At 42.3% G+C, this 14,893-nt stretch overlaps 1 protein-coding gene across 1 annotated transcript; it reads left to right on the top strand.

Annotated features, from left to right (window-relative positions):
• The first annotated feature begins 7,530 nt into the window (after positions 1 to 7,530).
• Positions 7,531 to 9,532, top strand: LOC140222871 (protein ALP1-like). Its single transcript, XM_072293997.1, has 3 exons — positions 7,531 to 7,808; positions 8,229 to 9,019; positions 9,099 to 9,532. The coding sequence occupies exons 1-3, from the start codon at positions 7,531 to 7,533 to the stop codon at positions 9,530 to 9,532; spliced, it is 1,503 nt and encodes a 500-aa protein (XP_072150098.1).
• The last annotated feature ends 5,361 nt before the right edge of the window (positions 9,533 to 14,893 follow it).

Raw genomic sequence — 14,893 nt, 5'->3', positions numbered from 1 at the left:
GAAACGGAACAGATCTTCAAATATTGTGGCTTCTAAATTGAGAAAGATCCAAAATTATAACATCGTGGTGAGCACAAGGTGATGGTGATCATAATTTATTGAAAAAAAAACTAGGTTGTACTCCTAGTAGCCACGTTATTAGCGAGAGATATACAAATGTTGCATCAAGTCTATAGTTGAAGGTTTATATACACAGGCTTTATAAAGAAATCGAAAAAGAGAAGGTATAGGAAAAATTTACCATCCTTTTGATGCTTGTAATGAAATGTAGCGCAGCCTCCTCCATACTTAAGCATTGTGCTTAGCATGGAAGAAGAAAAAATGAGCATCTTCTGACGACCGTGATCCTTGTATTCCAAATAGCATTTTTATCTTGGTCCGCCAAGTCCTCCCCCATGCTTAGCATTGTGCTAGGCATGTAAGAAGAAGATGAAGCATTTTATGATTGTTGAAATCCTTGGTCTCAGCGTCTGGAGCTTGTCTTTATACTTCTTCACTTTTGTCACATTTATTATCCTTCAATTTCTTCTCTTTTCCTTTCATAAAAGCGCTGCGCTATGCCTGCAAAATAATTCAAATCCACATACTACCCCCGGGGTGACTGCTGGGAGTAGAAACAGTTTCCAACAAATCAAAGACATCCCTAAAACCTTAACTTGTGGCATAGCTAATTTAGTGAAATAAAAACAATCATCTAACGAGTGTACATGAGTGCAAGTGGGAATGCAAATGATAGGTAGGAACATAAACAAAGATAATGTTTACACTAAGTTCTAAGCACCATACTTACAACTAGGTTGCTGAAATTCTCCATAGCTATAAAAATTGTAAATCGAGGTCAAACACCATGCTTATACCAAGACCAAGAACTCTGTACATCGAGGTCAAACACCATGCTTATACCAAGACCAAGAACTCTGTACAGCACAGGAATAATAAAGTGCATTGCAAAGCTTATAAACCAACCAATGCAATATGAACAGTTAGCAAGGTCTGTTAAACTGAATGATGATGGTCTTTGATCATGTCTAAACAATATGTTTATAAAAGATTGCAAAAGAAAAATGCCATCAAGCATTAACATAGATATGAAAGCATTCATCATAAAGTTTTAGAGAAAATCAAGCTAACACATGAATGATGCAACAAATGCAAATGCACAAGGGTTAGCAAGAAAATGCAATGCAACAAGAGGTGGAAGAACAAAATGACATGACATGATATGGAGGTGGTCTAAAAAACAAAAGTTAGCCTAAATCAATTAGCCACAAGTTTAGAATCAAAGGGGTGGTGCCATGCTTCATATTCCTCTCTAAAAGGACACTAATAGCACACAAAAGGGGTCTATAAGTTTTCCACAATCAAATAATAAAGTGCTCCCTCAATATTATTTAAAGCATACAAAACGTTGTTGCAGAATTTGTTAGAGCAATGGTACAATGTTACTTGGTGTTTTTGATTGAAGAGCACAATATAGAACATCATCTTAATAAAGATAAATAAAATAAAAAGACGGGTTGCCTCCCGCAAAGCACTTTAGTTATAGTCATATAGTTAGACTGTAACATCCGCAAAATCACCAACCTAAAATCACCCGTTAAAAATCGTTTTTAAAATCTTTTTAACGCTGAGCTCCCGGAAATCAAAAATCTTCCCGGCGATTTCGCCGTCCCGGCACCCAAGCCGACCTCCATCATTTTATCCGTGCCCGTAATTTTCGCCGCGTGCCGTCGTCAGGCGTCGCGCGCGTGCTCCGACCGCGTGCCGCGAACACCGCTGGTCCCCCTCTTTTTCTTTCTCTTTTTCCCCTCCTCTTTTCTTTTTCTTTTCCCATCTTCATTTCTTCTTCTTCTTTCTTCTTCCTCCTTCCTCCTTCCTCCTTCTCTCTCCTCCTCCTTCTTCCTCCTGGTGCCTGGCGCATTTACTCCAGGCGCCCGGCCTCCTGGCACCATACCCCCGGCCCCTGCACACTCGGGCCCGCGCCGCTCGACCCGGCCCCACCGGCCGCACCGGCGCCCTTAGGAGGCGCGTCGCCTGTCGACCAGCCCCGCGCCAGGACCCCGCCGCCGGCCCCCCTACCTCCCTTGCGCCGCCTCCGGCCTGGCCACGCCACCGGTGCCGTGCCGGCCACCGCCGCTCGCCGGCCCCCAAGCTGCACGCAACCCCGAGACCGCCGCGCCTGCCGGACCCAGCCTCCGTCCCATACTGTCGGCGCCACCTCCTGCCAGACCCCCACCGCCGCCCGCCGGTCCCGGCCCCTGCCTTCCACGTCGCCGGCCCAGTTCCCTCGCCGGCCTATAAAAGGGTGACGCCCCGGCCACCTCCTCCACGCCCACCCCATCCTCCTGCGCTAACCACCACCGCCGCCACCCGTGTGCCACCCGTGCCGAGCCGCCGCCACCGCCGCCGCCAAGATCCACCACCGGCCGCACCCCTTCCCTATCCAAATCCCCAAGGTGAGTAGCAAAATGAGGCCTCCACGAACCCCTCCGCCTTCTCCCGCTGCCTCCCCTCGCCGCCGGCGAGCCTAGGCCGCCACCCCTAGGCCGGCCGTGCCCCTCCCTCTCTCTCCCTGTGTACTGTGCGCACAAGAGGAAGAAGAAAGCCCAAATTTCGATCTAACCCCCTAAAATCCACTATTCGCGAAATAGTCCCTCCACCTCTCTCAAAAGAAACCTCACGGATAAGCCCCTCCACCTCCAGAAATAATTACGAAAAGGTCCCTGGTTTATCGCTGAACAGTCCTAAACCTCCTTTTTAAGCCCTTAATCCATGTTTAACTCGTCATTTCATGCGCCAAACTTCCTCCAATTAATCCCAAATTTTACCACGTCATCCTCCAGAATACTTCCACCGATCCATATCCAAATTTCCCAAAAATAATCTTTCTACCTATTTTCCGTTCGCGTTTTCTGTTCGGAGCTCAACAGATAAAAACCGATTTTCTTTTATTTATTTGTGTGCCCGTTTGTGTGTGCCGTAGATCACGGATTACCCGAGGAGGAGCCCGAGGAGGAGTTTGACCGCGAGCCCGAGCCCGAGGACCAACAGCACAAGCCGAAACTCCCGTAAGGCTTTGAAGACGGCAAGTCCAATCTCACCCTTTGATGCATACTTAATACCTAGTTTTTCAAACACAACCTATTGGCCTGTTTTGTAAAATGCATATTGTTTTATTGCAAGACATGGTTGGATAGCCACCCCTTGATTGTTATGAACGTTCCTTGTTGTCCTATGGTTGTCTCTAAATATGACCCGCTCTATTTAGGCGATAACCACTGCTAGAATGCTTAGGAAATAGCTACTCGACTACAATCATTATTACAATAGTTTATTTGGAAAATAAATGTGTGTGTGTGTGCAATTGGGAAAATGGTTTTTCGGGTTCAAAGGAAAGGAATGTGTAGACGAGATGGATGGGTGTTTCTTGTGTGAAATGCCAGGATGTTGTGCTCGTACCTTAGTGGTTGAGCAATGTCGGGAGATATCCATCTTGTCATGATTAAGGACCGAGTTGATGTGTCATCTTGCCTAATTCCACCATCGTGCAACCACTCGACCGTTGTATGGGCAACAGCTTAGCATAAATCCCACTAGCTAAACTGTTAGTCTTCAGGGGTGCTGGTGAGCAACAGGAGCCCATGAAAAAGGAGTAAGATTTTGGTGACTTAGGTCCCGGTTACAGTCTCGTGGATGAGCCATGAACCCCTTGGGTGCTTCCGTGAGGACTAGCCAGTCTTAGCTAAGGTGGGTAATGGCTTTGTTAGGATCCACACCGGCATTAAGGTGATCGTGCTGCGGTACCCTACTTGTGGGAAAAGTGTACAACCTCTGCAGAGTTAAAACCTATCCGGGTAGCCGTGTGCACGGCATTGGACGAGTTACGGCTTGGTCACATAACTAGCACATGGGCATGTTTGGGTGTGTGTGTGTGTGTGTGTATTGGATTTTGGAAGAGTTCGGCGGTTGTACCGTGAGCTATGACGGACGGGGAGTCCGATAGCAATAAAACTTGGATCCTTGGTGTAGGATCAACCCCACTCAATGATTCGATTACTAAAGAAAAGCTTTGCGAAAACTTGTTTGAAAACGAGCCTATGCATGTGTTGGAAATTTAGCTTTACCGCAAATAAACCCTAGCCTATCCTTGATATATCCTGTGCATATACTTGATTGTATCCCCCTCCGTGGATGGGGTTGGACTTGTTGAGTACGTTCGTACTCACCCTTGCTTCGTTACTACAGAGGAAAACCCCGACTTCATCGCCGAAGACCTTGAGTAGAGGTTGTGTTCGCACCCAACGCTGCCTGTGGTGTTGACCTTTCCAGGATGCTGCCGCTGCCGTGTAGTCCCGAGTGCTGTCTTTTGGCAGTCGCTTGGTTAGCCGCTGTTGTTTATTTACTTCTTATCGCTGCGTGGCTCTCACGCCCACTCCCTCGGGAGTTGTATGGTAACTGAATTATCTGTCGAATAAATGTGTTATCAGCCTCCTGGGACTGATATTTGTATCACATTTAGTCTCTACTTATGTGGGGACGCTTCATAGACTCCTCATCTTGCTCATGTTTATGTGAAGCCATGGTCCTTTGTGCGAGAATTCAAAGTGTCCATGCAGCTTGATGTCATCTTTTGTAATCTTTCGTGGTTCGCTTCTAACATCTTCATGTGTTGAATGATGCCTACTTGTGTCTTCATGTGCCAATGCTCCAGAAGTTTTTCTTCTGTTCAAAGTCTCTAAATTTGACTATGTACGCTCAATGAAAGTATTGCACAAGCTCCTCTTCATTGTTGCCATCTTCATCTTCTCCGTCTTGTTCTCATCATCTTGCTACTGCCTCTTCTTCATGAATTTTCCCCTGTGTACAGAATAGAACATATACTGAAATATAGTTATATTGAAAAGTTTATGTAACTACGTTTCCGATGAGTGGTTATTCATCTAAAATGGAGTTCAAATAAGAGAGTTATGCCCGTTTTAATTTAGCACTGTGTGCTGTCCAGAACTGATTTCAGGACGCGCGACGTTCGATGATTTGGCCATAATTGCTTGTAACCTCCGATTGCCTTGCTTCTTGATTCGTTGGAACGTAGATTTCATGGGGCTTCTAAATATTCAAAACATATTCTGTTGTTTTCATTTGAGGTTGTGCAAAATCTTGATGACAATAGTAGCTTCTCGTAAATTGATCTGGAGATGTTGATGATCTTGATCTTGTGGTCTTTGGGGCATGATGTCACACATCATTTAGCTTCAAGGTCATCACCATTGCTACACCAGCGAGTAGCATGGTGGCAATGATGCATCTTCTCCATAATTTTTGCTTTACCCAAAGTGACGGGATTAGAGGATGCTCCTGCGCTTTGTATCGACGATCTGAGCGGTTGTCTTCCTTGGTTGCATCACTCAATCATCATAGATCGTCTTGAGTATCTCACTATATAAGTTTGGTGGTGTCATGGTGCTATGAATATTCTCACCTCCAGACTTGATCATCTCCAAATCGCCGCCTTCTGCATAGAGAGGCCATCCAATTGTTCCTCTTTGCTTGACACGGTTGCTTCCAACACCTGTTACTTAAACAAACAAAATCTCCAAGAAACATTAGTCTAAAAAATAATTGACACAGCGGCATACCTTGGGCCTGTTTGGAGTCGCTTATTTCCCGCTTATTGGTGAAAATAAGCCATAAACCCACCCAAACGCCTTGCTTATTCCCCGCTTGTCACGTAAGCCGCTTAGTGGAAAATCTGGAATAGAACTAGCACCCAGCTTATCTCGTACGCGGGTCTGGAGACGCTTCTGGGGCAAGCGGAGCATTTTTCCCCCGGGTACCCTCGGGCAATGACGCCTCCAGGCGACCGCCGCCGCTCCTCCCGCAACCGCCGCCGCTCCAGATCCCGCCGCCGCCGCTCGGGTCGCCCGGCCCGCCTCCCTACCTTCGCCGGGCTTGGCCCCCACCGCGCCTCCCGCAACCGCCGTCGCCTCTCTTGCAGATCCCACCGTCGCCTCTCCTGCAGATCCCGGCGCCGCCCCCCTGCAGATCCCGGTGCCGCCCCTGGGGTTGGCCGGCCTGCCTTCCTACCTCCGCCAGCCGCCCGTGCCAGGCCCCCGCCGCGGGCCGCCCCGCCGCCGGACGCCCCCGCCGCGGGCCGCCTGGGCGCTGCCCCCGCCGCCGGACGCCCCCGCCGCCGGACGCCAGAGCCGCCTCTCCTGGAGCCTTGTGAAAGTTGATAGAAAGCAAAGGTTAGCAACATTCAGAAGTTGGGCAAAATTCAGACTATCTATTACCAAATTGCAGCTTAAAGCCTTTGTGTACTACTTTTCCCACATAGCAAAATTCAGAAGTTGGGCGCTGTTTTTGAAAAATAAGAAAGGTTTCCATTACCACAAGGAGTTGTGCAATTTAAAAACAATCTTTTGAATAATGAAAGGTAAAGCGATGGAGTTAATACTGAATACTAAACAAGTTAAGAATAACATAAGGGTGCAAAAAAATAGAAGTTATTACACAGTATGATACAATAATGAAAACATACCCCCAATGTAGCTTCCTTTTGTCCCTTGACAGGGGTTGTGCAGGATCCTGTACATATACGGTGATAAAACCATCACGGTTATTGCATGAAGTCACAACTATGGGGTATAATTAAATATGGAGTATCATAGAGGGTGCAAAGTTGACTCTGTTAACCACCTAATGGCAACCAACTCTGCTCAATGGCATATCAAAGTTAGAGTACTTGCAATTTGCCAAACCTGTCCATTAATTCAATTAACTACATTTCTTTTTCACGACTTATGCGTAACCTTTCTACTCGGTGGTTTAAATAAAGTCATTAATTCTTTTTTCATTTTGCATTGGAGTCTCTTTGGAGCTATATGATGATGGAGTAGCTCATAACAATTTTATGCATGCGTGCAGTTGCTGCGAAGGATCTGGACAGCTGTAGCTGTTACGACTGCAAGGCCGCCAACAAATAGCAAGGTAAAATTTGTGTCACTTCTTGATGGATTGCTAAAATGATAGATTGTGGGTTGTATGATTAGTGAACAAGCTCGTAGATTTGTATTTAATTCTACAATACTGTAATCAAATTTTAGATGGAAAAGTCGTCAAAGATTGTGGCAAAATGGGATTCATTTGCCGCGAAAGCTTTCAATGACATTTGTGTGGAAGAAGTACTTGCTTTCAATCGGCAGCAGCAATGTTTGAATGCGGTGGGATATGCAAACCTTCTTTGAAAGTTTTATGAGCGTACCAAGGGGCCATACGGTGAGAGTCAAATGAAGAATAGGTGGGATATATTGAAAAAAATGTATACCCAATGGAAGACTTTGAACTTGAGATCAACCGGATTGAGAAGAGATCCTGTTACTGGTTGTATTGTGGCTGACGATGAATGGTGGGAAGAACAAAATATGGTGAGCCCACTAACAATCATACTAGAGATATAGTTCATATACACGTTGTTTTTTTTTTTTGAATTGGAGTATAATAGCATGCTGTTTTGATGATATTTTACAGGCTATGCCAGGTTGTATCCGGTTCAGAACAGCTCCGCTTGAATATGAGGATCAGATGCGAATCATGTTTGAATTGGTCATTGTTACAAATGAAACTTCATATGTTCCAAGTGGTGATGGAAACGTTGATGTTGATGAACATGATGTTGTTGATGTTGAGGGCAACAATGATAGGGAGGCACATAAGGCCCCATCCAGTTCTGAGCGGAGGGCTTCAAAAAGGCCAGCTCCTAGTTCCCCTAAGGGAAAGAAGAAGACTTTTAGAGACCAGTGCATGAAGCGGTTGGTCGATGCATATGAGTTGAAAGCTCAAAGTAGTAAACATTCAGCTACTTCACAAGTTGTTGATCATGTTAGAGATGAGATTGGAAGTGTGTTGGAGCAAGTCACTAAGGATGGGGTTGAGGAGGGGAGTGATGAACGCTTCTATGCCACACAACTTCTTCAAAAAAAAGGAAAACCGTGATGTGTTCATTACATTGAAGACACCAAATGGGAGGTTGAATTGGCTGAGGAGGGCTTAGGAGATAAGGAAGAAGCATTGGGTGTTGCATTAGTGTGCCATTTCTCTTTCATTTCTCTTATGTTGTGTGAGACATAATTTCACTATTCTAAGTATGCTGTGTGAGACTATGAACCTTTTATTAGTTGTGTTGTAACAATAAAAATTCATCTGATGACTTGGTTAGTGCTTTTTGACAGGCTTGCATTTGTTTTGATGAGTACCTCTAGTGCAACTAGTGAATGTGAAGGCAATAGTGATTCTATTCATACCATGGATGTTGATGAATCTGATGACACTGATGATGATTACATAGTGGCAATGCTTGGTCTGGACTACATGGCATCATCTGGTATAAACAAGAAGAAGATTACTACTACGATAGCAAGGATGACTGGAATACAGTGGGTTGAGTTGCAACTACAAGATCCAGTGGAGTGCTTTAACATGTTTAGAATGAGGAGGTCAGTTTTCTTAAGCCTTCATGACACTTTGGTGCAAGATTATGGATTGAGATCAAGTAGACAATTTTGTAGTAAGGAAGCACTAGGAATATTTCTATGGGCTTGTGGTGCACCTCAATCTTTTAGGCAATGCAAGAATAATTTCCATCGCTCATTAGAAACTGTGAGTAGAAAATTTGAAAAGCTTCTTGAATCTATCATGAGATTAGCTGTTGACATTGTGAGGCCTAAGGATCCACAATTTTCTACTATTCATCCTAAACTACAAGAACCAAGGTTTTGGCCTCATTTCAAAGATTGCATAGGAGCAATAGATGGTACCCATATACCCGTAACTGTGCCATTAGCTGATCAACCGAAATACATTGGTCGGCATGGGTATCCTTCACAAAATTTCATGGTGGTATGTGACTTTGATATGCGGTTCACATTTGCTATCACTGGTTGGCCTGGTTCTGTTCATGATACTCGTGTATTATTGGACACGCTTCTCAAATACAAGGATCAATTTCCACATCCTCCCGATGGTAAGGACGAGTTATGTTGCAATTTATTTTTCAAGAAATATTTGCTCATTGTGATATAACATATAAATATAACATGCAGGTAAGTACTATCTTGTTGACTCTGGATATCCTAATAGAAAAGGATTTCTTGCACCCTACAAGGGACAGAGGTATCATGTTTCTGAATGGCAGCATGGTCAGCATCCAGTAGGATTGAAAGAAGTGTTTAATCATGCACATTCATCCCTTAGAAATGTGATTGAACAATTTGGAGTTCTAAAGATGAAGTGGCGCATTCTCTTGAATTTGCCCAGTTATCCGGTTAACAAACAGTCGAAAATTATAGTTGCTTGTATGGCCCTTCACAATTTCATCAGAGATAGTGCCGTACATGACGTGCATTTTGAAGAGGATTTTGAGGAAGATGATGGTAATCCAACCCAACCTAGCATAGATGGTGGTGGTGGTGCTTTAGGAGACGACATTGATATGGCTGAATTGCGTGATGCTATTGCTGTCGCTATGGTTTCATGATTCGTTGTTGTACCCATGATGGATGTTTCCATACTAGACCGATCTATCATATGAATTTCATATTATTGTAATGTAATTTCTATTTAACATACTCCAAAGGCATTAGAATTATTGCCTTCTCCTCAGATTCACAATAAAAATGAGCTATTATCAGCCTTAGGGGCATTCAGGTCAATTTACCAACCTGGACAGACAATCGACACAAAATAATTAGGATTGCCAAACACCCTGTTTATTCAGACAGCAGATTCTCCAGGCAGCAGGCTTATCAGATAAGCTTGCTTGCCAGATAAGCGAGTTCCAGAAAAGCGTATACAAACAGGGCCCTTGTTTATCATCAGTTGTATTGTCTTCATTAGTGTGGACTTGATAGTAGATGCTGGACCACTAACAAAGTTAGCACCTACTACTACAGAGCTGATCTTGATGTCATAATCTTCGTGTTGGAGTGATTTCGGATTTGATGAACTTGAAGTTTAATCCACTTCCTCCATTATCTGGTGTCTAGTATTTTCCAGCTTTGAAAGATGCAAATAAGAAAAATAGGATATATGCAACAATAAAAATTAGGGTTAGTCTGAAAAATTAGATAGATCGCCCGAGGTTAGCACGCCAGTTTGAACCGCAAGCGCACGAATCAGTTGTAGCTTTTCTCTTAGAGTATTCCATCCAAGGTTTATCAATCCGTGGATCGACAATGAACTAACTAGGGTTCTCTATCCAGCTAAACGGATCTAATCCTATCAAGAAGCACGAATTGCATATAAAGGTAACCCAATCATGAGATAAGCATTATAGATAGGGTAAATAGATCGCATCCATGTATATATGTGGTAATACAACCAAGGGTAGGATGTGCCTATCGTCTTGTTGTTGTAGCTCCAGCCAAAGTGGTAACCAATCTATCTCGTACCTTGATGAAGAGTCATCTCTCAGAAAGGTGGCTCGCAAGCGGCCTACTTTCTTATGAACGCCACTGCGAGGTGCGTGTTGACGCCTCCGATTTCCCAAAGCTCATCTCAAACAACCATCAAGTGCTCTTATCCGAAGCGCTCCTTCTTGATAGCTGCTGCAATGACTCCCACAATACTCGCCATCGATCCTACTCAACATTAGACAATCGTTCGACCTTTTCTTGCTGCATGCCATCACCATACAGGAGTAATCACACCGACTTCCTACGCACTACTAAGATGTATCCGCAAGACATAGACTAATCACCAAGATTACATCTATGGTGATTCCATCTATTCCTACTAAGAACATATGCCAGCTGAACATATGAGAATAAGTATGCATCATAGTAGATCAAAGTAAATACAATATTAGATTGACATCACCATCATGTGTATTTAGGCCAATTTCTTGCGAAAACAGAATATCCTCAAAAATATCTTGCGTATGCGAAAATGGAGTTATTTCAAGTGCCAAGTGACGGGTTAGTATAAGAATATGAATGAAAACACTAGTTAAATGGCACTAAAAGTATGTCAATAACTAGCGTCAACACCCCCCTCAAAGCCCCCTAGCCATAGATGAAGAGGAGAAAAAGAAAATGATGAAGAAGAAGGGAAAGAGAGAAGGGAGGAAGAAGAAAGGGTAGCTGAGCCCCCCTATTTTATGGAGCTGGATCCGCCCCTAACTACCATTTTTTGTCCCTATCATTAAATTTCTCTAAAACAGAAATCATAAGGTGTGAAAAAAATAGTGCAACTAAGTTTCTGCCTCTCTCATAGGATTGCTCTAAAACTTGAAGAACAGGCAGACGTGCGAAAGGCTACGAACACGAGAGCTCCCTTAAACATGCAAATGATTTTTCTTTCTTCTTTTTTTGATAAAGGCAACTGATTCTTATTTGGGAGAAGGATGAGGACATAAAGTGGTCTCATCAAAATCTACTAGCACACGAGCATGATCTTTGGTAGGACCAGGCCCTCGCTCCATTGTCATCCCAACGCTAGCTGAAAAAACAAGAAAAAGTGAGCCGAGTAGATAGACCTAGAGAAAAATAGTTATCAAGGGATATTGAAAGACCTACAATTGCAGCGACATATGTGACATATGGGAATTCATACTCAACGGTTATAAAAGTATAGTCCCCACGCATTTATATCTTACTATTACTAATTGGAGGATTGGAGGCTCCTTTTAAAGTCTCCAGGTGAAGCCACCAAGGATCCTAGGTGGACACTCTATAAGAAGAGAGAAATCCTAGAAATTCTCACCAAAAAGCAAAACATCTGGTCATTTATTGGTAGACTCAAATCATCGTAGCCATTGGATCTATTATCTATTCTAAAAAATTACCCACCTATGTCATTATGAAAATAGCCTAAAGTAACCCATAAATCTATATCTAAATTACCCACCTATGTTGTTGTATTAAATAAAATAAAGTAACCACCTAATCTTCATCGAAATTACCCGCTTCATTATAAAAATAATTTAAACCCCCCCTAAATTTGCAACTAAATTACTCACCACTAAAACTTAAAATATAACTTAAAGTAACCCTTAAATTTTCATTTATATTACCCACATATGCTATTATTAAAAATAACATCACGTAACCCTAGTTTTAATCCAAATCACCTTAATTAAAAATATACACCAATATATGATTCTAAATCTTCTATTTCTTACTACACTACCGGTATATAATATAATAATTAAGGGTATATATGCATGATGTGTGTCACCATTTATGAAGATATAGAGGAAGTGATGATAATATAGATTCCTATGTTCAAATTATAGCTCTAACTTAGGTTATATTAAACAAATTCAAGCACATACCCGTGATACAAAGTGAAAGGTAAAAGATCATAAATGTGGATCAAAATGTTACATAGTAATTACTACCTAAAATCTATCACAAACGGATGAAGATAATAAGTATATATCTATATAAGTATTGTGTTCGAATATTTAACAAATGAGAGGTACCTCAAGGTAATAGTTTTGTAGCAATGTGACCTTATTTTTTTTCATTGGAGGCTCCGCATTAGTTCTCACAAGGCATGCTAAAAAAATACAAATTCTAGAAATTCTCACAAAAAATAAGAAACATCAAACATCAATCGTGTAAACTCTATAATCATATTCATTTATCTATTATATTTTCTAAAAAGTTACTCACCACTATCATTATGAAAAATTGTAAAATAAACCTTAAACCTATATCTAAATTACCGAGCTCTACTATTATAAAAAATAATCTAAAGTAATCCCATAATTTTCATCCAATTTACCCATGCATATCATTATAAAAAGTATACTTAAAATACCATTCTAAATTTGTATCTAAGTTACCCACGTTTGTCATTATTAAACATTACCTTAAGTAGAAACATAAATCTTAATCTAATTATCTGCATCATATATAAATGTTAAAAGTATGATTTTATTGTTAATGTAGAAATAATAAGTTAAGATATATACGCATGATGAGTGTCATCATGTAGAATATTTATACATGTATGTGAGGAAGTGTTAAAAATATTAATTTTTATGCTATGGAGGTGTGATACAAAATGATAAAAAAGTATGAATGTGGATAAAAAGGTGTATAGAGTAATTACTAATTCAAAATCAATCATAACTGGACAAAGATAAGTACATATCTATATGAGTATTATGTTGAAATATTGAAAAAAAATAAGAGAGCAGTAGTAAAAGATTTTGATTATTAGCTAGAAGTTTAATTTTTAAATATAATAGTTTTTAAAAATATTAGCTCGTGCGGGACCACGAGTTGATGGATTAGATAGAGTTGATGGATTAGTTATTATCTAGTTATCAGTTGATTCATTTACATGATTGATCCTTATTGTCAAAATAAATACAGTGATGTCGTTTATATTATTTTCCCATAGTACCCTTATTTTTTATACTATTTTTTTAAAACAATAGAGTCTAGTACAAGGTACTGCAAAATGACTCTTACTACAAATCACACGCTACAAATGGTGCCGCAAAAGTCAATTTTGAGTAGTAAACCGCATGGTATACGGTCCAATCTTGCTTCAAACAACCTGTTGAACCATTCTATCTGTGCAACAAGAGTATGAACAAGAGCATTGATGAGGTGTGGTTTAACCCATTGGGAAATAGTAGCATCATGTGCATCGTCCAGAACCAGTTTCAGTACGACCTGGTCGATCGATCTCACGTTGCTTGATTCCAATAACTGCAAATGCAACCGCAGGCTATAAAAAGATTGACAAACCTTTGGCATCCGTGACTGGCCCAAGAAACCGAGGGTGTTTCTTTCCTTGGACGAAATAAAATCCGGCGGAGCCTTTGGTGGATGAAAGTTGAAACCCGGTGCTCGGTGCACGCCAGTCACCCGCTCGCATTATACTCCTCTGCCTCCGGATCTGAAGCCCGGCCATCCAGCTCCAGCTGCACCAGAGATTACCTGCAAGTCTTAGCATGCGCGGCAGCACACAAAGTGGCAGTTAGAGCTTGCCTGGGGCAACATGCATCATCCAAGCATCGAACTAACTCACACCTGCTACGCCTTTTAGTGGCTCTCGGCCTTGCAGCGCAGGTGAAAATGTCGAGCAAAATGGCTGGCCGCTGCCGGAACAACCGATCGGCAAAACCACCATGCGTTTTAACAAGGCGCGGTTGTTGCTTGCATCGCCGTGCACTGCACCACTCTTGCTCGATCGGTCTTGCGGAGTACCAAATGCTACCTACGGTCTCGTGACACGCTTCTGAGAAGCCTACTCCGGCTGAATCATGTACCAGCAGTTTACATTAAACAAAAAAAAAGAACAGTGTACTAGTGGCAACTAGCTTGTTGAAAGCTCAAAAGGCAGCTGTTTTGGGGCTGCATGCGACTCTCTGCAACTACTGACAGTTGTTAGCACCTTCTGGCATCGGTTTCCCGTGGTGCTTGTTGAGATACGCAATGCGTCTCGCTGTGACTAATGGCATGTTTACTTCATCCCCAACTCCTAACTTTGGCACTATGCAAAAAGAAGATTCCTCATCACATCAAACTTGCGGTACATGCATGGAGTACTAAATGTAGATGAAATTAAAAATTAATTGCACAGTTTTGTTGTACTTTGCGAGACGAATCTTTTGAGCCTAATTAGTCAATGTTTGGACAATAATTCACAAATACAAACGAAACGCTACAGTGTGCTACAGTGCCGGCACAGTAATTTTGACACTTCTAATTTTGACAACTAAACAGATCTAACTATCTACCTTGTCCCTTCTCACTGAAGTGTCAGAGATTCTTGATGCTGTACGTTTGTCAGGATCCCTGCAGGGCTGCGGGGGCGGGGTGCTGTGCTGAGTGCTGACCAGGTGTATGGTTTGGGAAACAAAGCAAGCCAATTCGAC

Source organism: Setaria viridis, chromosome 5 (assembly GCF_005286985.2).
Source record: "Setaria viridis chromosome 5, Setaria_viridis_v4.0, whole genome shotgun sequence".
Classification (NCBI taxonomy): Eukaryota; Viridiplantae; Streptophyta; class Magnoliopsida; order Poales; family Poaceae; genus Setaria; species Setaria viridis.
This window is presented reverse-complemented; position numbering and strand designations above follow the sequence as displayed.